Source organism: Cnephaeus nilssonii (assembly GCF_951640355.1).
Source record: "Cnephaeus nilssonii genome assembly, chromosome: 17".
Lineage (NCBI taxonomy): Eukaryota > Metazoa > Chordata > Mammalia > Chiroptera > Vespertilionidae > Cnephaeus > Cnephaeus nilssonii.
The window spans coordinates 16,602,460-16,625,121 of record NC_137088.1 but is presented as its reverse complement, the minus strand read 5'-3'; the positions used below and the strand labels follow the sequence as shown (position 1 = coordinate 16,625,121).

The window sequence follows — 22,662 nt, the reverse complement described above, 5'->3', positions numbered from 1 at the left end:
GTTTCACAAAACGCGTCTACAGGATGGGTTTGACTGTGTCCGTGCTTGTTACGTCCATGCTCTAACTCCAGGGAATTCTGTTAGCAGTCACTCCCGCAAAAACACTAATTGTCCTGGCCCAGGGCCGTGCATCTGCAGGCATTGAGAACATTCAGTCCCACACCCGCGTGTCCTCCTTCGTAGCTCTCCAAAAGCTGTGGTTGCCAGCCCTGAGACCGCCGATGGCTCTCTGCTAGGTTTGCCCACCATTCTGGGAAATAGCTCTTAAGTCAGATTGGAGGCAAAGGAGGTTTCATACTTTTCTAAATGACTTGAGGAAAAGGATGAGCTGCAGCTACCATAAAGGTTTATTTAAAATCTGACTTTATAATTCCAGAGTCTTCAAGGACCCCTGATGCCCACTCCTCAAAAAAGCACACAGGAGTCCAGCCTGCATGGCTCAGTGGTTGAGCATTGACCTATGAACCAGGAGGTCACGGTTTCCAGTCAGGGCACATGCCTGGATTGCAGACTCAATCCCCATTGTGGGATGTGCAGGAGTCAGCCGATCAATGATTCTCTCTCATCATTGATGTTTCTATCTCTCTCTCCTTCTCCCTCTCTCTCTGAAATCAATAAATATATATATTTTTTTAAAAAGCACATAGTACCTCGCATAGTATGTCCCCATCTTACCTACGAGGCCTCACCTCCAGAAGTACCCTCTCTCCCAACCACACACCCAGCCCCACTGAGCAGCCTCAGCACTGAACTGGAAGCTGTCAGGCTCCCACACTTTGCACATACTGTTCCCTCCATGTGGATGCCCTTCCACCCTGTGGCAGATGCTATTGGTGCCCCGCTCATATCCCTGCATCCATCTGGCACGTCTTTCCTCATCCATCGAGATCCCTTTACAGGCTTTCCTTTGTAAAGGTGAAATGTTAGTGACTGGGGTCCATGCTTGATTTTCAACTCATTATTTTCTGCTATTCAAGCAATACATGTTCTTAAAAAATAGAACTAACTGATAAGCAAAGAAATATCTAAATAAAGTTACCTAATTCCCTCCCGCAGGCAAAGTGTTGTTAAGCCTTTTACTTTAACAGCATTTGCTTCCACGCCAGCCTCCCTCACCAGGTATTTTCCCTCCCAGTCAGTGCAGGGACTAGCCCTAAGCTAAAAATTCTAAAAAATCATAGATTAGATTATCAGGGTTTCCCCAGATTTCAGTAACTTGATATTGAAGAGCAACAGAGATGTTTGTTACCTGTAGTAGATTAGTTTTTGCTGCATTCTTTTGTTTGTTCGGTAAAATCAATTTTGCTATGGTATACACACCATTCTCCTGGAAGAATAAAGGGGCATGTGGTCAGGGACCAGGGACAATGCCACCGAGACACACAAACATAAAGAAGCAACTGAACAATCCCAAAAACTGATGTCATGTTATCCTATCTAATAATAGACAAATATGCAAATTGACCATACCCCCGACACACCCACAAGCCACGCCCACCATCCAATCAGAGCGAGTATGCAAATTAACCCAAACCAAGATGGCTACAGCCACAGAGAGCAAGGTTTCCTAGGTAACAGAGGAAGCCAAGCTTTCCGCCTGCCCTTGCCAGGCCTAAGCCTCCACTCAAGCTACAAAGTTTCAATTATAGAAGGTAAACAAATTCAAACAAATGGCGGCAGAATGGAGCTTGAGAGAGCAGGCCAGGGTTGCCGCCGGCAACAGGGGAAGCAAAGCTTTCTGCACACCCTGGCCGGGCCCACCCGCTTAAGGCAACAAAGTTTCAATTATAACCCCAACACAAATGGCTGCTGGCGGCCTCGGAGGGAGCCCCAGGCTTGGCTCCGCTCCAGGCTACAAAGTTTCAATTGTAGAAGGAAAATAAATTCCAGCTACCAGGGCCTTTGCTTGGGTTACCAGGGGGCGTGGCCGGCCTGCAAACCACCACAGGCCCCCTCGCTCAGGCCGCCCCACACCCCAAGGGAACCCCTGCCTGATCTGGGATGCCCTTCAGGGCAAACCAGCTGGCCCCCACCCCTGTACCAGGCCTCTATCCTATCTAATAAAAGAGTAATATGCAGATTGATCATCACTACAACACACAATATAGCTGCCCCCATGTGGTCAAAGATCCTGCCCCCATGTGGACACAAGATGGCCACCACAAGATGGCCAGCAGGAGAGGGCAGTTGGGAGGCACCCGGCCTGCAAGGGAGGGCAGTTGGAGGTGATCAACCCTGCAGGAGAGGGCAGTTAGGGGTGACCAGGCCGGCAGAGGAGGGAAGTTGGGGGCAAACAGGCTGGCAGCAGAGTGGTTAGGGGGTGATCAGGCTGGCAGGCAGAAGTGGTTAGGGGCAATCAGGAAGGCAGGCAGGCAAGCAGTTGGGAGCCAGCAGTCCTGGATTGTGAGAGGGATGTCCGACTGCCCGTTTGGGCCCGATCCCGGTGAGATTGGGCCTAAACGGGCAGTCGGACATCCCTCCAGGGGTCCCATATTAGAGAGGGTACAGGCTGGGCTGAGGGACAACCCCCCTCCGTGCACGAATTTCGTGCACCGGGCCTCTAGTAGTTAGTATAATCTGGGAACTTCAAGTAAATATGACAGGACAATATTAAAAATGTCAGTGTATCTTTTACGTACCAAAGACTATAACCACAACCTTAAAACTTCAATGGTCTTTAAAGATGATAAATAATAAAGTATATCAATCTAATACTTTATGAAATACTTTAGAGTAGGGGATAGAAAGGTACTTAAATATCTTTTTAATCTGTATACACTGCCTTTGAAATATCTAATTATGAAAGGTAATTTCCCCTTTTATAGTTTTTTAATAAAGTAATATATCCATGTTAATTATTATAGAAAAATAAAAGAAACAAGAATAATAATTGTCAAGGATTGTGAATAAACACATTTTTACATTTAAAAACTAAGAAAAAGAACAAAATGAGCATTATTCATGAAAACACAGTTAACATCTTTCTAAACTTCTGTTCTTTTTAAGCCAAGCAAGTTAAAAGAAGGACAAGAATAGAAAATGGAATTCTAGAAGTTAAATAAGACATATTAAAAGGTTTTAAAACCATGTGATGGGATCCCCAACGCTACGTTCTAGGACACTGAGTTGGACCGGCCTGGGGAGGCCCCCTGCCCCCCGCCCCAGGCAGCGGCGCACGTACCTGAACCACCTGGTGGGCGTTGGTGTCGTTGAGCACCAGCTCAGTGAGGGCAGCACAGCAGGCTGAAACGAGAACCGCCAAGGTCAGGCCTCATCGCTGTGACTGCGGGACTGCACGGGCACGTCACCATCTAACTCCAGGGAATCTGTTAGCAGTCCGCCCCGGACCACACTCTTCCTCAGGCCCGGCTCCGGGAGAAGGGGACTCTCCTCTATATGTAATGTGTGAACACAGAGAGCCCACAGAAGCCTTTTAGTGAGCACTTACTGTGCACCAAGAGGCAGGGACTAGATCTGTCTGGTTCACTGGAATCCCCAGTGCCAACATGTGCCTGCCATTGAGCAGGTGCTCAATAAATACGTCCACACTGGTTGAATAAATGAGTTCTTTAAATATCCAAACTGATCGTTATAATCAGAGTATGTGCGATGATTACCAGTTTTACTGATGAGAAAACCGAGGTTATGGGCCTAGGCCACAGAACTATTAAGTGGAAGGGGCCACGGGTCCGAACCCAGCCTGCCAGGCGTTAGGTTCCACCACCCTTCACACTGGGAGCTCTTTGCAGCCACGTGGCAGCCTCTGGTGGCATTCTGTCCCGAGCTGCCTCCTGTCCAGGCAGAGGTATGCTGGATCCCGCAGCACAGAGCATCTATGAAGGGTAATGCCGCTCTTACTGAGCCCTTGCACCGGCCCTGCACTCTGCTAAAAACTTATGTGCTCACGTAATGCTCACGGACACCGTGACCACCATCGCCATTTCACAGGAGCAGAAGTGAGGCCTGGGCAGGTTAAGAAACTTGTCGAGACCATAAGGCCAACAAAGGGGTGCAGCCAAAACTCGGACCCTAATGCTAAGACCTTATGTTTTTACATTTTAAATTTGTTTTACTGAGATATAAAATGAGCTGTGTAAAGCAGACACATCTCAAGTGTACAGCTCGGTGAGCTATTACATATCTATCCACCCGGCAAGCACTGCCCCCAAAGGCCGTTTCCCAGGAATAACTTCTCATCCCGCATGTGGGTAACGGCCCTTCTGACCTTGCCACCATCAATCTCATCCTCTTGGGAGGGGCCTGGAGATACCAGGAGCTCTGGTTTCAGCCGGCTTAGATTCTGGGGCCTTCAAACTGGAAATTCTCAGTAAGGGTCTTTATACTGAGGCAGAGGCCTTTCAGAGGAAGGTGAAATGACAGCTCAGTCAGGGGTCCCTATTTCCCTGGCCTCACACACCCGTGAGGAAACACCTCTATTATCCAGGAGGACAGAGTAGGAAGCAGTCCACCCTTCTCCTACCCCTCTTTTCCTCAAATCCACACCCCCCCCCCATGTCTGCTCTTCCCCTTAAGGCCTGCCTGCCCTCCTGCTGCCCACCCGGTGCCTCTCTGTCCCTTCCTGGGCCACGGCAGGGCACCGGCTTGGTCAGCAGCACTGTAGCCCCACTTGCCCCACCGGCCACGTGCACTTACGCAGGCCACAGGCTACAGCACTGCTCCAGGTTGTGCCAAACTGCCCAACTTCATGCATTCCTGCGTCCGCTCTTGTGTGAGGCTAGCACCCCCGTGCTCCCGGCAGAGTGGGTACGTGTGCTGTAGAATCTCCCTTAAGGGGGGAGCCCTGAGCTCTAGCAGACAGATCAAGCGGCATTCCCTAACCCAGCCTTCCCAGTAACAAAGCTAACATCCACTCTCTTTCCGTCTGACCTTTCTGTTGACCTCTTGGTGTGCGTAGGACGTGGAAGGGGGAGGAAAGTTTGTGGTGTCATGAACCTGCAAGTCCAACACTGGTACCAACAAGTTTCGGGCATCCACGTGGATTTAATTTCACTTTTTTTAAAACTTACAAATCATGCCTAATTAATACTATCATACTAACTTTATAAAGACAATAATAAGCCCTGGCCAGTTTGGCTCAGTGGATAGAGCGTCGGCCTGTGGACTGAAGGGTCCCGGGTTTGATTTTGGTCAAGGGCACATATCTCGGTTTTAGCCTCCTCCCTAGCCTGGACCCTGGTCCAGGCTCGTGCAGGAGACAATCAATCGATGTGTTTCTCTCACATTGATATTTCTCTCTGTCTTTCCCTCTCTCTTCCACTCTCTCTAAAAATCAATGAAAAAATATCCTCGGGTGGGGATTTAAAAATAATAATAATAAGTTAAAAATAAAGAGAATAATCAATGTAATATTAAACAGTACCCAATAGTAAAACATAATAATATGCTATAAATACCTGCTTGAAGAGAGAACGTATTTTCTTGTATTTCCCGGGGGCTCAAATCTTCTGACAAATGGAGCTGCTGGATGCGGCCTGCCGCATTCGCACTGGACAGGCTTCCGATGGAAGAGCGGTCAGAAACAAAATTCCTATCTCTGGAAGAGAGAAGTTAGTGCACAGAGCAGTTTACCGACTCTCCTTCCTCGTCAGTGCTTTCTGCGTCCTGTTGAAGAAATCTCTGCAAAAACAGAGTGAGAGCGAGAGAGGAGGAGGGAGAAGGAAGAAGGAGGAGGAGGAGGAGCTTGCCCATCCTTTTCCTAATTCCAGTTTCTAGTGAATTTAACAGTTTTGTGTAGGTTATTCAATCTTTGTCTTCTTTCCTAGCTCGCAACCTCTCTCCTCCCCTTTCTACTATCCTCTCCTCTCGTCTTTAATCTCATTTCCTAAACTTCCTGTACTGTTTAACGTCTTTGATAAAATAACACATTTGTTTTTCTGTTTATGTAATGCAACATCTTCCACAATAGAGTCTTGGTGTCTTTTATCTGCTTTGTTCCCTTTTGTTTTCTGTGCACCATATTTTTTCATTTGTTTATTTTTGACAGCAGCTCTGCCCGGATTTCTGCGCCTGAATATAATGTGGATAGAGTCCCCCTCGTCATCTGGGCCCACTGGTGACTGCAGGTGAATGGGTATGAACAGGCGCCCTGGAAAATGCCCTGACAACAGCACCTGTTCATACCCAAGCCAGCAGAAAACCTGGCAACCTCCACCCCTCGAACCAGCTCGAGGCAGCGGCTCTGAGAGATACTGTTTATCCAGGTGGGGTAATAAATTCTCCCAGAGCACTGAGACATATTTCACATAGAAAAAGTGTTGACATCTCTCATCTTCCCAGAAGGGTATTCTAACAGTGCGCCACAGAAACGGACTGGGAAAATGCCTCGTTAGACGTGAAAGAACTCTTTTCTCTCAAGGATAGTTATGGCTTGAGCCAACGAGAAAAAATGGTTCCTTGGGTTAAACTCAATGCTATGTGGTAAAAGGATAGGTTTTCGTCTTTGAAGTATTGCTTAACTATTATAGACCAGGAGGGAGCGAGCCAAGCACGTTTCCAATCTGCAGTCAATGACTAGGACAAAGTGGGACAAAGCCCACCCTCACTCACCCTCGTAAAATATGAAGCAGCTGCTTGATGCCTCCCCAAATGCGGATTTCCACACTGGTCTCGGGGTCCTCGCAAACCTGCACCAGGATCCAGACCACGCTCCAGAGCAGCTTCAGGTGGTCAGAGTGGAGCAGGCTGAGGAGGACGGGGATCCCCTCGTAGAGCTTCACCTGCTCCTTCACCTGGGGCTCGGCACAGAGGAGGCGCAGCAGCTCCGCAGTCAGCCTGAGGGGCAGGCGGCGAGGATGAGAGTCACGGCAGTAGTGGGTCATTGACTACATCTAGACTAGAGCTATCATCACTGCATGAAGGATACGTCTAACATTTTCTAAATCACAGGTCAACATGCATTTTCTGTGCAGGGCTGGGCCACAGCCAAATGTTTTCAGCTTTGCTGGCATACAGGCTGTCACAACTAGCCAGTCATGCCAAAATGTGCAAAAGCAGTCATAGACGGCCCATACAAATGAATGGGGCATGGCGGTGTCTCAATAAATCTTTATTTACAAAAACAGGCAGGGGGCCAAATTTAGCTTTCAGGTCACGGTTTGCTGACTGCTGTTCTAAGTCATATTCTCATTGTACCCCGATTGGTCTGGCTAAAAAACTTCTAACCAGCAAATAGGTGTCAGGTACATACAATGGGACCTGCGTTGTGCTCAAGACACAAGAAATATATATGCTTTATCCTAGTCTTCTGCAACTTACTATGTGGTACTCACCCCACTGTGTCTAAACTCAAAGACATTATCCTCCTCCCAAAATCGGCTCTTCCTCTTTTGTCCCTGATCTTGATTCATGACACCATAGAAGAGTGGAAATCATCTCAACCTGCCACTGCCAATCAAGAACCTTCAGTGCCCCTGCTTCCTGGGCAACTGCTGGGATCAAGTCTCTTGTAAGTCGTGCAGCTAGCTAACCCCACAGCTCCTCCCATTCCTGTAATATTTGATTATGCTCCAGGTATAAGCCCCTCTGTCATCTACATCTCCAATACTCTCATTCCCTTCAAAATTCCTTTCCCCTGAGCCAATTTTCCATAGCTCCTCACTTTCATGCTGTGACATTCAGAACATATGTTCTTTGGTAAACAGTATTCTTTACCTCTCGGACTTTCTACACAACACATTCCTTCCTTATTCTACGTGGATCTCGTGCAGCTGTATTCCCCACCCCACACACTGCCTTCAGAGTAATCTTCCCCCCAAATAAACCTGATCCTTCTTAAAATCTTTCTGTGAGCCCTCCTGCTATTCATGATAAAAAACTATACTCCTTCTTTAGCACAAAGAGCCCATCATGACCTGACTAATGGTGTTTTATTGCCTTGGCCATAAAATATGGACATTAATGGGGTTACTGTGCAGCTCAAATGAGTGAACACACAGAAGGACTTAGAGCAGGGCCTGACCAAAATTAGCTGTATTTTTAATGTGTCATTAATACTGTCTAGTCTAGGTTTCTGGCACTTTCCCTCCTGCATTCCTGGCTCCAGCTGCGCCCAACCATGCAAGATCCTCTAACACATACCATTTCAAGTGGGAGCATATTCTGTTTCCACTCGCTCTCTCCCTCTGCCTCGATGACTCCTCCTGCCCTTGGGAAACCTGTGTGCCCCCTCGGAGGTTCTGCTCTATGCTCCAGCGTATCCAGTGCACCAGGGACCACACCACAGACACACCACGGACCTCACCACGGACAGTGCTGTGGCAAAACCGCTGATGTGCGTGCCTGTCCTCCTCTCCTACACTATTCACTCGTATCTTATTCATCTGTGGTTCGCCAGCATTTGTGCAGAGGCTGTTAGTTGGGTGAATGAGTTCAGATAGTCAAGTCTTTAGGGATAGTTTGTAAAAGAATGATAAAATGGCTTTAAAGAAGAATCTAGTGGATTTACTATGAATTTAAGTGTCAGAGTTTTATTACTTGACTTTCTGTTATCTATTTTGCCTCTTTAGAAAATTATTTACTTGACTATATATCAAATGATGTTGACTATAACTCTATTTAAAGACAAACTAATAACTATCTGTATATAGTAATTCTTTAGAGCAATATGTAGTTCAGTTGAATGATTTAATTTTATACTAGTTTCTGTTTTGAGTTATAAAAATAGGAGGTCATGAAACAGGCCAGTACCTGTTTTAATTTATTTTACTGGCCTTAAGCAAAATAGATTTTAGCAATTAATCATTTCTTCAACACACAATCTGAAATTACTAAAAATAGATCCATGTCAGATTTTCTTTCCTTAAAGAGACAAGATGTAAATAAATGCAATAAGAAATACATTAAAGATGTGATCATAAGATTTATACAATTTGATTCTATGCCCAGATCTAGAAGTAATATAAGACTAAAGGAAGATAAATTGATACACCACCTTGCTCTACTTACTTCACATAAACTTAAATAGAAAACAAATGCAAAGCTGACTCATGATATCCAGTTAATACTGTAAAAAACATTGAGATAATAAAAAAATAATAACCATTTTCATCAAATATAAGACAATGTCTTTATCCCTGTGAGCAATCCTACCTTTTGGAAAGTAAGTCATATTCATGTAAAATCATCAGCAGATTTTCTACAACGTTGAGTTCACTTATCTTCTCCCTACATTCTGGGCTACAAATTGAAAACTATTAGTAACTACTAAAAACACAGTTTACCATATTCACTTATTTAATATCCTAGCTCTCATATTATTTCGGGAGGAAAACAAAATGCAATATAACTCCATGGGGCATGGTTGCATCACATCCCAACATTCAATTAACATTATGGGTCATAAATCTGTTTAATAATAGTATGATGATAACTTAATTCCTTTTCTGCAAAGGGAATCATGCTGTTCACCAAAAAAGTAATGATCAGCACTATTCACAAGAGCTAAAATATGTAAATGAGCTATTTGTTCTTTGACAGATGAATGGCTAAGGCAAATGTGATATATACGATTGAATATTATTCGGCCATAAAAATAAGAAACATGGATGAACATGGAGGGCATTATGCTAAGTGAAAGACGCCAGGAAGAGAAAGGCAAATACTGTATGTGGAATCTAAAAACAGCATCGAAAAAAAAAAAAAGCTGATTAAGTAGAAACAGAGAATAGAATGGTGGGTGGTTGCCAGGGTCTGGGAAGAGGAGGAAATGGGAATATATAGGTTAAAGTAAAGGTATAAACTTGCAGTTATAAGAAGAATGAATCCTGAGGATCTAATGTGCAGCATGGTGACTACAGGTACTAATATGGCATTGTATACTTGAAAGTTGCTGAGAGCAGATCTGTGTTCTTATCACACACACGGAGTTAACTACGTGAGGTGATGGATGTATTAATTACGTTGATCTTGGTCATAATTCCACAATGTATATAAATCTTCATGTTGTACACTTTAAATACATACAATTACATTTCAACTGTTTCCTATAAAGTTGGAGAAAAAACTCAAAGAGAAAAAAAAAAAAAAAAAGCAATGATCCACTTATTAGCATAAAATATATTTCCAGCTCTTTTAAGTAATCAGATCTATATGAGGACAGGTTATTTAGGTTTTTTTTTAAGGATAAAAATGTTTGAAAATGTTGTATATGTTAAAATAAGTATACAGGAAAGAATGGAAAAAAGGTTAGGGAAATTCAGTTGTCAAAGAAATATTGTAATAATTTTGAAAGTAGAAGTAACTGAACGTTGAATGAAAGACTAGGTAAATATTTCTGGTTAGGGGAAAAAAAAGAAAAAAATTTAAACTGTGATTTGCCTTTCCAACAGCTTAAAATTTAAAATGATGCTTTTCTATCCAAGATCCTCTTAAATATATATGTTAATGGTATGCCATGCTTATTTTTCTGAGTAGGTAGCAAAGTAAGTAGAGAAACTAATCTATTTGGTATCTCTGCCACCTAAATTGCTACAGTAGTAGAACTGGACAGTATATCAAAATACACTTACCTTTCAGCCAAACTCGCCAGAGCCAGAAGGGCACCCAACAGAACACTGGTATCTCGGGCACCGAGTAAATTTACTAATGTCTGAAAAATGAAGGAAAAGAAAGTTTAATTGCATAAGTACCACACGCTTCTTGAACAGTATAATGTTTCCTTGTAAAGATTATAGAGGCTTAACCTCAAAGGGAGTTCTGTTAAACATTCGTGGCATCCAGGTCTTTGTTTTTTTTAATATATTTTATTGATTTATTACAGTGAGGAAGAGGGCCCTGGCTGGGTGGCTCAGTTGGTTAGAGCATTGTCCTGTACACCAAAAGGTTATAGGTTCGATTCCCAGTCAGGCCACATACCTAGGTTGCTGGTTCGATCCCCAATTGGGGCAAATAAATATGGGAGGCAACTCACATCAATATTACAGTGAGGAAGAGAGAGAGATAGAAAGTTAGAAACATCGATGAGAGAGAAACATCGACCAGCTGCCTCCTGCACACCCCCCACTGGGGATGTGACCGCAACCAAGGTACATGCCCCCGACCAGAATTGAACCCGGGACCTTCCAGTCCGCAGGCCGACGCTCTATCCACTGAGCCAAACAGGTTTCGGCAGGCATCCAGCTCTTTACAGGGGTCAGGTGTCGATCCTTGACTGGAACTCTTGACTCTAGCACCTTGTAGCCATTCCTTGCCCAAGACAGAAAGGAAAAGGGGCCAAGCCACACGCCAGCCCGGTTCTCACACTTCCCTCTATTTCCGTGTGCTCAAGAAGTCTGCTCTGCTTCTTCTGACCCTCCCCCAGGGAGAAGTGGGGAGAACAATGGCATAAACACTGGTCATGACAACTAAGTACACAGAATACCGGCCACTGAGAACACATTCCAAGTCAGGCATTGCGGAACTATTTTCACCAAAATGTTGAAAACTGTCATTTTCCCCCAAAACTAAGCAAGCACTCCATTTGCCTCCCAGATGTCTAATTCCTGTTGAAAGAGCATGAATCAATGCTTCCAGACATCATCTTGAGGAGCATGACTTGGCTAGAAGTCTTCTGATCTTATCAGGTTGCTCTGCTGAATTCCCATTAATACAAGTTCATTGCTCTTCTGTCTACATTTTTAAAACTCAGAGTCCCCCAGAAGTACCCACTCAGACAGAGTCCAGGCCACAGCTGCAACAACTGCTGGACAACTTTGGATTTTCCATCAGTAGGTTTTTCTCCTTTATGATTTCATGCATTTTTATGAAGCTATCATTATCTTTGTTTCTCTGATCCTTTCCTCTTTTTCATCTCACTTTTTCTTTCCTCTCTCTGTCTTCTAACTTAAATGTTTTCCAAATGTCAGTCACTGAGATCCTTATTGTAATTTTTGCCACAGCCACTTAAAACCTCAATGCTGCTCAAAAATGTTTAGCAATTTCTAAGCAATAATATCAGTGAAATATGACTATTTAAATGAGAAATGTTGACCTTATATCACCTAGAATCATTCCTTGTACCAGGGGTGGGCAACGCCTGGCCAGCAGGCTGTATAAGACCCACAAAATCATTTGATCTGGCCCTGCCAAGGCATTAGGGGTAAGTTAATTAAATGTTTGACCAAATATAGCAGGCTAATTTTTAAGCTGATAATTTTGTATGGCCTACGAATGATTATATAAATATCCAAATGGCAGTCATTGGCAGAAAAATGGTTCCCCACCCCTGATATCCAATGAGCAGCATCTGAGGCAACCTTGCTCTAATATACCCTGGAAAGTGGCTTCCTGGAATATAAGAAATCAACAGATTATCGAAACTTGGCTCTAGGCAGCTACCATCTAAATAGTTTTGCTATAAATATAAATGTAGTCTATTTGGTTAAACCTGCATTCAACTATCTTGAAATGTACATTTGACCCATATGCTTATAATATTACACCATCTACACTAATAAAAGAGAAAGATGCAAATTGACCATACCTTCGTGATGCCCACCGGCCAATCAGGAATGAGTATGCAAATTAACCCAACAAAGATGGCAGGTTAATTTGCATACACAGGCGCTGAGCAGCCGGGGGCAGGACACTTGCGTTGTCGCCATGGCGATGACGCAGGCGTGCCACATCGCCCCAGCAGCTCTGGGCCTCTGGGTAGCTGGGAAGGCGGAAAGGTGGCTCTGGCCGGAGCGAAGGCGGTGCCGGCAGCCAGGGGAAGGAAGGCCCATTCTTGCACAAATCTTCATGCATCGGGCCTCTAGTCTAATTATATGATGGGACCATGTGAAAGTGGCCCACAGACCATGGCAACTTCATATGGTTCAAACCAACATAACCTGGAAACTCACTTTTTAAAATGACAAACAAACAAAAACTTGTTTTTTGAAAATGGAAGGTTCCAAATTTTATGCAATAGGTATTATTATGAACCCAACTTCGTAGATGGAAAGTGAATAGCTTCTGACATTTTAATAGAAATTAAATGAGACAAAAAATTTTGCTACCCAAATTTGCTGTTACAGAAGTCTCTCTGACATTAAATAAAGAAAGCTTGCACTCAATGAAAATCTTAAACATGAAACTGGGCTTTTCAAGACAAGACCTGTGATCTAAAAGTCTTCCTTCTGGTGCCACATGGAATGCATTTCTATGAATACACACATTGCACTGTTTATTTGTAAGCATGCACCTAGGATCAGTTTATGTATAGTCAGGGCTTTGCAAGCAACATTTAAATTAGTAAACTTAGTTGGTATTAAGTGACATAAGGGGGGAAAGTTTCAGAAACCCCTGTATTTGCTCCTTGGGCTGACAGAGAATATTCAAGGGTTAGCAGAGATTTACAAGTTGAAGCTCGGTTAGCATATCTGAGTTATAATGACATAGAACTTAACCACAGGACTCTGAACCCCACGCAGCGTGAGCCATTGCTATGTGGAGCTAAGTGTTGGCTTCCCAGGACCACTCACCTTGTGGGCGCCGCTTGTGGTGACCCATTCTCTTTGGTCTTTGACAGCAGCAAGCTTTTGAAAAATATCTATAAAGAAAGGAAATAATTCAAAGAGGGATTCGGAACTTAAAGAGGGTGGTACTCCTAGCACCTCACGCCTAAAGTATTGACGAGCCAGCAAAGAAAGGGCAGTGGGAAAGGAGATACAGCACAGAAGGAACAATGGAGGGAGGAGGAACTGGGTTATTTATTGTTGTTTTTGAATTCAAGAAGTACCTCTCAAGCTCAGCTGGTACTTACTGTATAACACTATTACATAATGAAATAAGGGGGTAGCAAAAATGCAAAGCTTTCCTTCCGCCTAAAGTTAAATGAGTTTCTTAACATCGTTATAAGTTCACAGTGAACCCTGTTTTTCCAAGACCCTCCCCATAAAGATGTCAACTGGACACAGAGGAGAGGGCAGCCAGCAGATGTGATGGACCCAGCAGGACTCCTTGGCTGAGGGGAGCGGTTGTTCTCAAAGAGCCTTCCTGGTGCCCAGGGCTCCCCACCTGCACTTGTCTCCCTGTAACTGAATCAGGGTGCTGTCCAGTACACAAACACGGGCGGGAAACCAGCCTGTTCACAAAGAGAGGGGGCTGGGTACACCCACAGCAGGAAGGCTCTGAAGAGGATGGAAGGTGGGGCTGGGAAGAGCCTCCAGAGAGAGAAGACTGGGTGACCAGAGAACAGCTCACCACACAGACCAATGATTTCACATTATTGTTATCACATTAGGGCTTTTTTCTTTTATATGCTTTGGATGTTCCAATGTTTGAAGATAGGCATCATTATTAACCTAACTTTATAGATGAAAATTGAATAGCCTCTGACATGTTAATAGGAATTAGAGGAACCAAAAAATATGTTTACCAAAATCTGCTGGTATGGAAGTCTCTCTTGCATTATAAAGCGAAAGCTTGTGCTCAATGAAAATATTCTTAAACGTGAAATTGGGCTTTTCAAGGTAACAGCTGTGATCTAGAAGTCTTCCTTCTGGGTATATGTTGGCACTGACTACAACAATTGGCATGGAGTCTCAACACAGAAATGTTCAAAGTATCCCTTTTCCTGCTGCGCTGCAAACATCGTGCTGCTTATTCTGCACGTGCAGAGTTGGCTGTGCCGCCCCCCCCACCCCGCCCCCCGGCCATGCTCACACGTCATGTTGACCAGCTTGCCCACACTGTGCTGCTCCTCGCCGTAGCTGAGGTACTCAGTGGCCACGATCTCCATGTACTGCAGGAGAGACCAAACCAACAAGCAAGTCAGAGAAGACACCAAAAGCACACAAGCAGGTGACAAGATTGTGCACTTCTAAAGATGAGCTGTAGGTGGCGCAACAGATTCACCAAATAATAGTGCTTCCGGGCCCCTTTCATTCAAGTACAAATAGGTGATTGAGTTTCTGGATTCTTGGCCTTCTCTCCCGCGTGCCCTGAAGTTAGGGAGGGACCATGCAAAAACTGTATAAACTCTCAAAAGTCCCCCAATAATTTGTGGATGAGTAGGTTTGTAGTGTAATTTAGTCTCCAAGTATAAGAAACAAATAAGATGCATAATATGTAGTACATAGAATTTTATTTCTTCAATGTGACTTTTTAGGAGAATTTAATTTCTGATATTTTAATGGAGGTTAAAGTGAATAAGAATGTCACAATTTTATGAAAAACTATTTCATTAAATGAGGTAAATCTCCAGCCAATTTTTTAACATCTTAAAAACAAAAGCTAGATACATTGTATCCATTTCCCAAAAATGAAAATAACATAAACTTAACATTAAATTGCCATTAAACTTCATCTTCCTTTAATAATTCAGAGTGAGTTTTGAGGGCCACAGACGTATTATGAAAACCATTTTTCTGTACATGCTATGGGTTTTAGGAGAATGGACTGTTTCAATTCAATGCCATGCCATGTTTTAGCAAATTAACAAACCCAAACATTTGATGAGCTCAGCACATATATTCTCCTGCTTACTTTCCCTCAGTAGTTACCAAAGCTGAAAAATAAATGAAGTTAAAATCATTCCTCACATTTTCATTTCCTGGTTAAAATTTTAGTGAACACAGTGATTGTTTTTAAAAGTGTGAGAAAGTTGCAAACAGCTTCATCGCCAATATTTTCTCCCATCACCTGGTACGTGCAGCACTGAGGACTGGGCCTGCCGGCCAAGATCTATTTCTTTTCATTACTAACTAAAGACATGTGACCTTTTATAGCACTTTCTCGTTTCAACAGGCTAGGTAAAGTGAGCCCAATTAGCCAGAACAAAATGTCATGGGGCCCGCCCTGCCCCGTGAGTGTCCTGCCTCACACTCTCACTTATTAACCCTGCCTCTTCCTCCCCAGGGCAGGCAGCCTATGGTTTAAAAAAGCCATCTTCTGTCACATACCTATGTAATCCTTCCCAGAGCCATGGCGCAACATGGAAAGGCAAGACCAGCCACCGCAAAAGGAATCTTACCTGAGCTAGGTTTTCAATCCCACCCAAGCTGTAGAGTATTTCCTAATAAAACAGAAACAACAGAGCATACATAAAAGATGGGGGGAAAGGTGTGTTTTGCATGCAATTTCTTTATTAATTTGTGAGATTTAGAATTATTTTATGAAGGTCCACATTCTAATATCAATGTGGAAAACTTGAATGCTTGTCATACTACATTTAAGGTAAACTGTTAATAAAAATGATAGTTGGGTTGAGAATCAGAAAATATAAATATGCTCAGAACTTCAGCCAGACTCCTCACTTTTTCACTTTCTCCCATGTCATCAGAAACTGGTAGAGCTCAAAGGAACGGCTACATATCGCTCCCTTTAATCCTCTCATGTTGCAGACAGGCAAACTAAGACCCAGAAAGGTAAACCACTTGCCTAAGTGACAAGCCAAATGCCCAGACCCTTCCTCTGGGCTTCTGCCTGGTGTGGTCCGCAGACCAGCAGCATCAGCCTGGCCTGGGGGCTGAGTGGAAATGCGGAATCTCCTGCTGACTCACACTCTGAGTTTCCACAAGATCAGACTAGACTGCAGGCTTTCCTTAAAATGATTAGGCTAATGGTCTTCTTAAACCTATGCTCTGAACCAGTGTGAGGGTCATCTTTGCCAAATGTCTCCTGACACGGGTCTTAAAATCCAATTCCCAGTCAGAAGGCATCTCATCACAATCCCGAAGCTTCCTGAAAGTGCCAATGAGGAAGAGAGGGGGTGGGAGGCTGGAGACTAGCTTGGAACTATGAATAGGAAGTGTTCTCGGGTTGTTCACACTGACATTTGTTTTCAGGCCAACGTAGTTCAGGTGGCCCTAACCTGTTTAATTAAAACTGTGTTGACGTCTCACTTCTTACTTAACATGCACACAAGGAAGTTATTTGAAATATAAACATCAGCCATCGGTCCAGTTCTGGGAAGTGCAGAGGGCTGAGTACACGAGTGTGAGAGGGAGTAGTGAAGTCCCGCCAGGAAGCCGACCAACCGAGGGAGCAGGTGGGGCAGGTTGGGGGCAGGTGCAGGCTCTCAAGGCCTCTGGGGTCAAGGTTTCCTTCTTCTGTGCAAAGTGAATTTGGAAAGACTAAACATATCCATGTTTAAATTAAGAGTGAAGGGACATTTATAACTCAATTAAAAATAGTTCTGTGACTACCTATTAATTTGAATTCTCTTCATTGCTACTCACGCCAGAAAAGCTATAATTAAAGGACACAGGAATGTTGTATACATTATCCCTAGTGATGTTGGGATATTTTATACATATAAAAATAGAAATAACATTTAAAAACTATTAATATTTATTCTACAATTTTTTTTCATTCCTGTTATGTAAAAGCCCGGGGTTAGGCTCTAAAGAGGACACAAATATGTAGATGGCAGAGGCCTACTTCCTGAACTTCAGGCATAAGGTAGATACACAGAGAACTGGAATTTAAGGCAGAATTTGGTCAGTGTTATAAGAAAGTTATTCATGAAGTCCTAGGGACACGTGATATCCTGCTGAGAGGACTAAGGGAAACTTCATAATAAGAGTGATGGGCTCTGATGGGCTGAGAAAGATGGAAAGATCTGCTGGGGGGAAAATGGGGGGCAAGGGCAGATAAAGGAGATTCCAAGCAAAGAGAACAGTGAGTTCCAAGGCGCATAGAAGTTGTGCAGAAAGAACATCAAGATGTTCCATAACTCTGCAAAGCACCTCCGTAACTCCAGGAAGAACACTCTTGGGACTAATGTTAGAAAAGCAGGGTGGGATCACACCGCGGGAGGACTGAGACATGAGCCTGGGTTTGGGCTTCATCATGCAGACCAGGAAACCCAATGAAATGTGTGAACAAGGGACTGATCAGAATCAGCTATAAGGATTTCCCCTTTAGTCTTAGAATGAACTGGAGAGGCAAAGTGTCAACTGGAAGCCCAGTAGGTTTGCCATGGCAGTGGGAAGGCAGATGGAGAGGCCGAGATAGTCTTTGAAGTGGTATGAAGAGGAAGACACATTGGAAGAAAGGGAAGAAAGTACAAGGCATCACCATATTAGAGCCTGGGTGACGGGGGGACAGGGCCTTGATTAACAAACACCAAGAGGGAGAGAAGACTAGACTAGGTTAGAGGAGAAGACTTGATTTGGATATGTTGAGTTGCTGACAGGATATACAGGTGAAAAAAAAGTACAACAGGCCATGAAAAATGAGATAAGGGCAAAAGGTTCAAATCTTAGAGTCGCTGACATGAAGGGGATTTAAATTTGAATGAGAAGACACCAAGGAAATGAGTAGACACCAAGGAAAAGAATAATGTTTAAATGATTGGTAATGGTCAAGTTCACTTTAAAAATTTTGTTTTTGTTGTTGTTCTTGTTTGTTTGTTTTTTAAGTTCATCTTTAAATGTTTACCTTGATGAGAAATAAATCAATCCAAAAATTAATGTTAATAATATGGGACTACGTCAGTGTTTCCTAAACTATGTCATGGGAATGATCATTCTATTCTGTGCAGTGGGTGGTATTAGAAATTCTACCAAAAAAAAAAAAGTTTTGTGATCAAATTCAAATTAGCTTGGGAAATGCTAGGTGCTAGGTTACACAGAGTTTAACAAAGTGCTTCATTATAGGACTCCTCAGAGCTTTTACTATGCTGCTCCAATGGGAGACCTGGAGTGCAGCCTTTCCTAAACATATCTGTCGGAGCACAATTCTGTTCACAGAATACTTAACCACTGGGAAGCACAGTTTGAGAAGTACTATTATGAAGTATAAGAAGGGCAAAGTGGCCCTGGCCAGGTGGCTCAGTTGATTCCAGCATTGTCCCATGCACCAAAGGGTCACAGGTTCAATTCCCTGTCAGGACACATACCCAGTTTGTGGGGGTTCAATCCCCGGTCAATTGCATGTGGGAGGCAACCAATCCATGTTTCTTCTCTCACATCGAGGTTTCTCTCTCTCTCTCTCTCTCTCTCTCTCTCTCTCTCTCTCTCTCAATAAAAACATATCCTTGGGTAAGGATTAAAAAAATAATTTAAAAAAGTTTTTAAAAAAAGGGCAAAGAGAGTTTTGTTGCTATGTATTCAAGACTTCACCCTTCATTTATGAAATAAACATTCTGCCCCCTCCCATTCTCCTTTGGAGACTGGAGCAAGGCCAGGAGATTGCTCACAGACCCGTGGTCTTCCTTGTATTTCCTTTGGTTACACCAATGGGATTGCTCCAACCTGAGAGCATCAACTAGAGAAAAACAAGACCACAAGGTATGCACATACCTGGGCTTGACAGCTCTGGTTACTGATCTGAAAAGCAAATATGACTGCCTGCTTAGAGTACAGGGCCGCCTCCTGCTTGCCCTGTCGGGTCTCAGTGTTTTCTCCCTGGTCACAGCCCGGAGGGTCACAAGACTGGGGTCTGTACTTCTGAGCCTAATGACCTGGAGAAAGTCCTTTAGTCAATCAGACCTCGGTTTTATGTGCAAAATGTGAGCAAATGTCCTTGTTCTGCCTATCCCCTGAGTTTTTCCTTTTATTAAAAAAAAGGGGGGGGAGATACAATAATATAATACAGATAAAAAGTATGCCTAAAAAATGGAACACACTGCACGCCAATATGGGTGTTGTTAGTCCACCACTATTTCTACCACAGCCAAAAATGTCATTGCTATTAGACATGCTCATCCTAAACCTACTCAGCAACTAAAGCAATGCTAAACACACTGCAGGGAGCCCTTGATCCTGAATCACTAACCTGATCCTTTTCTGGGCAAACTTATCAGTGTTTCCACGCTGCTGATTCCTCCATCACGATTTTAAGACCCCTCTATGCACTGGCCTTCACTTATCTCCCCAGGGGTAATAGTAACCACTCTTCTCAAAGGCTTGAGGAAGAATTGAAGAGGTCCATTTGAAAGTTATTGCATATAATGTGCTACAACAGTGCTTCTCAAACTCTTTGGTCTCTGTACCCCTTTACACCCTGACAAATTCTTCAGAACCCCAAAGAAAGGCTTGTATGGGTTATGTCTACCTACATTTACCGTATTAGAAATCGCCAGTGAGAAACTCCTAAAACACAAGAGCGCACAGCACATGTTCCATCAGCCGTCACAGCCATGACAACATCACGCAACCTGCAGCCTCTGGGACACCGCACTGCACACTTGTACGGAGTGAGAGCAGAGGGGCAGATAACATCTGCGCGCTATCTTGAAGACAGTTTTGATCCTGTGGAACCCCTGAAGGGGATTCAGAGACCTGTAAGCAGTTCCTGGATCACATCTGGAGAACCATTACGCTACTCTGTCACCAGGATGGCTGTCCCCGTCATATCCCTGGAAATGCAGGGCTTAAGTAAAGGAGAAAGTTTGAGAACGCAGATATGTGGTTGGGAGCAAAGAACAGCAACAACAACAAAAAATGATAGTTGAAGCCAAGAACTAGGAAGATGGGGAAGATGATAAAGAAAAGAACTTTGGGTCCTTCTGGCATGGCTCAGTGGTTGAGCATCAACCTATGAACCAGGAGGTCACAGTTCAATTCCCGGTCAGGGCACATGCCTGGGTTGCAGGCTCAATCCCCAGTGTGGGGCTTGTAGGCAGCAGCCAATCAAAGATTCTCTCTCTTCCTTGATGTTTCTCTCTCTCTCCCCACTCCCTTCCTCTCTGAAATCAATAAAAATATATTATTTTTTTAAAAAAGAAAGAAAAGGACTTTGGGAAAGTTAACATTTAGAAAAGCAGGATTTAAAAAAGGAGCAAGTAAGTAAAACAGAAGAAGAAGGAGAAGGGCTGAGGAAGAGCTGGAGGTGCTCAGGGTTGGTGCAGGCAGAGCGTGCGGGACAGGCGTGCCCTGCTGCAGAGGGCTGGGGAGGGCGAGGCCGAACCAGGGCCACTCCGCTGGACTGTCTTCTCGCTGTTGCTTCTAATGTAATTGTAGTTTGGAGCTTTTAAGATTTTCCCTTTATCCTTGATAAGTAATGTGCTGCGGTTTCACTATAATGAATCCAGCTGGGAATTTATCTTATGCTGCTCAGAGCTTCGACAATACCTGAAACCTCGAATGTCTGCCTTTAATTAAGGAAAACTCTAAGCAATTGTGGCTTCTCTTTCATCCAGTGCTTTCTTGCTGGAATCTCCATTAGGCATAGCTTGAAGCCTCTGCACACTGGCAGGAAAGACTCACTCTGCAAGCCACCGGCTTGCAGCCTCTGGGTGAAGGAATGACGGGAGCCTGCCACACTATGGACTATTAAATGGCTTCCAGAGAGAGCCCTGTACACAGAATTCCATGTCCAGATAGAAAGGAAGTGGGCTCATATCCTGACCTTTCAAAAAATGTAGTGATGATGGTAAGATGGAAGATTGGGAGGGATAAAGGATCAAAAAGGGGGTATTTATGATAAAGGCAAACAGAAGGGGAGCCACTGACAAGAGAACAGATGGGAGGGTAAGCCTTGGCAAGGACAGGGGATGTTTCCTTTGAAGCAAGGAGAGAAGTAAAGTTGCATGATAATCCAAATATTTCAAGCAACAAAGAGGAGGAAAAAGGAGCGCTCCCACTGGGATGTCTTCAGATTTCCCTGTGAAACAGATGTACGGTGATGAGAGTGACAGGGGCAGGAGGCGGTTTGGGTGTGAGAAGGAAGATGGTTTGGAACAGCCGCTGTGGATCCTGGATACAACCAGCGAGGACAGGAATGCCGAGCCGTGGCGAAGGCTCGCTGAGACTCTGCAGCATAAGTGGTCGTAAACCCCAGCCTAGCTTTGTGACTTTGGCCAACAATTCCTGGCAACTTTAGATATTGAGTAACGGCCTGAGCACATGCTCTTCTTTGTGAAAAGGCTGCCAGAAGGAGCGATTCGGAGAGCATCCCCTTCTATGGAAAGATGAAACCAGAGAGAGATATAGTTTAATATGTGTGTTGGTCACAAAATCCCATAAACAAAGAGGTTACTGAATTCTTTCCTTTGGAGAGCAGTACAATCAACCCTGACTGATTCCATCAGGAACTTGGCTGAGAAAGGAGATCAGCCGAGCATGACACAACTGTCACCAGTGTTCTGAACAAACAGGACATCTCTAAGGCAAATATTTTCCTAATTTCTATAAGCCAAAGCACTAGCTCTCCACCTGCCTCCAGGAACACATGCCTTCAAATTATATATGCACTGTTCTCACCCCAATTGGGACATGCTGGAGAGAAAAAGAGGGTGCTATTAATAATTAAGTAGGATCAGTGAGCACACCCTGGGACTGACTGGGGCAAAGTGGAACATATGGTCCACCCTTATCATACGTAACCCACACTGCATTGCTCATGGCAGCTCAGAAATGTGAGGAACACACAGTTCTGTGTGGTTGGTCATGAGGGAAATGAAAACTCCTAGAAAACTGTGAGCCACCAGGACAGAAAGCCATCAGAGATGCCCTACGTCTCATAGTCAAATGATTATGGTTGGCTAAACTATAACAGCACGAAGCCAGCCTAAAATACAGAAGGAGGAAGGGAATGGTTCTTCTAAAGGAAAAATGTGGAGCCACCATGACTCTAGAGCCCCCCAAAGCGCCCCCACTGGTCACAGCTGACTTTGACCTAGTGAGCTGCTTAGCCTTGAACATGCTTGAAGGTGTGGCCAAGTGCATACCTCTCTGAACTGCCTGTGGTTTTCAATGCCAGCTAATAATGAAAACATAGACCAACGAGTAA

The 22,662-nt window shown here is 44.0% G+C and overlaps 1 protein-coding gene across 5 annotated transcripts in view; it reads right to left on the bottom strand.

The window, feature by feature from the left end:
* The window catches only part of NEK10 (NIMA related kinase 10), a 150,829-nt gene that overhangs the window by 88,260 nt on the left and 39,907 nt on the right, over window positions 1–22,662 (bottom strand). For 4 of the 5 annotated variants that reach the window (XM_079794536.1, XM_079794539.1, XM_079794540.1 and 1 more), the window contains exons 7-15: window positions 15,956–15,997; window positions 14,647–14,725; window positions 13,464–13,531; window positions 10,527–10,606; window positions 9,109–9,195; window positions 6,568–6,792; window positions 5,415–5,554; window positions 3,182–3,243; window positions 1,250–1,327 (exon numbers count right to left, since the gene is read on the bottom strand). In XM_079794536.1, the coding sequence (XP_079650662.1) occupies window positions 1,250–1,327; window positions 3,182–3,243; window positions 5,415–5,554; window positions 6,568–6,792; window positions 9,109–9,195; window positions 10,527–10,606; window positions 13,464–13,531; window positions 14,647–14,725; window positions 15,956–15,997 (861 nt within the window). The remainder of the gene's footprint in view (window positions 1–1,249; window positions 1,328–3,181; window positions 3,244–5,414; window positions 5,555–6,567; window positions 6,793–9,108; window positions 9,196–10,526; window positions 10,607–13,463; window positions 13,532–14,646; window positions 14,726–15,955; window positions 15,998–22,662) is intronic. The other variant, XM_079794538.1, reaches the window with a different exon arrangement.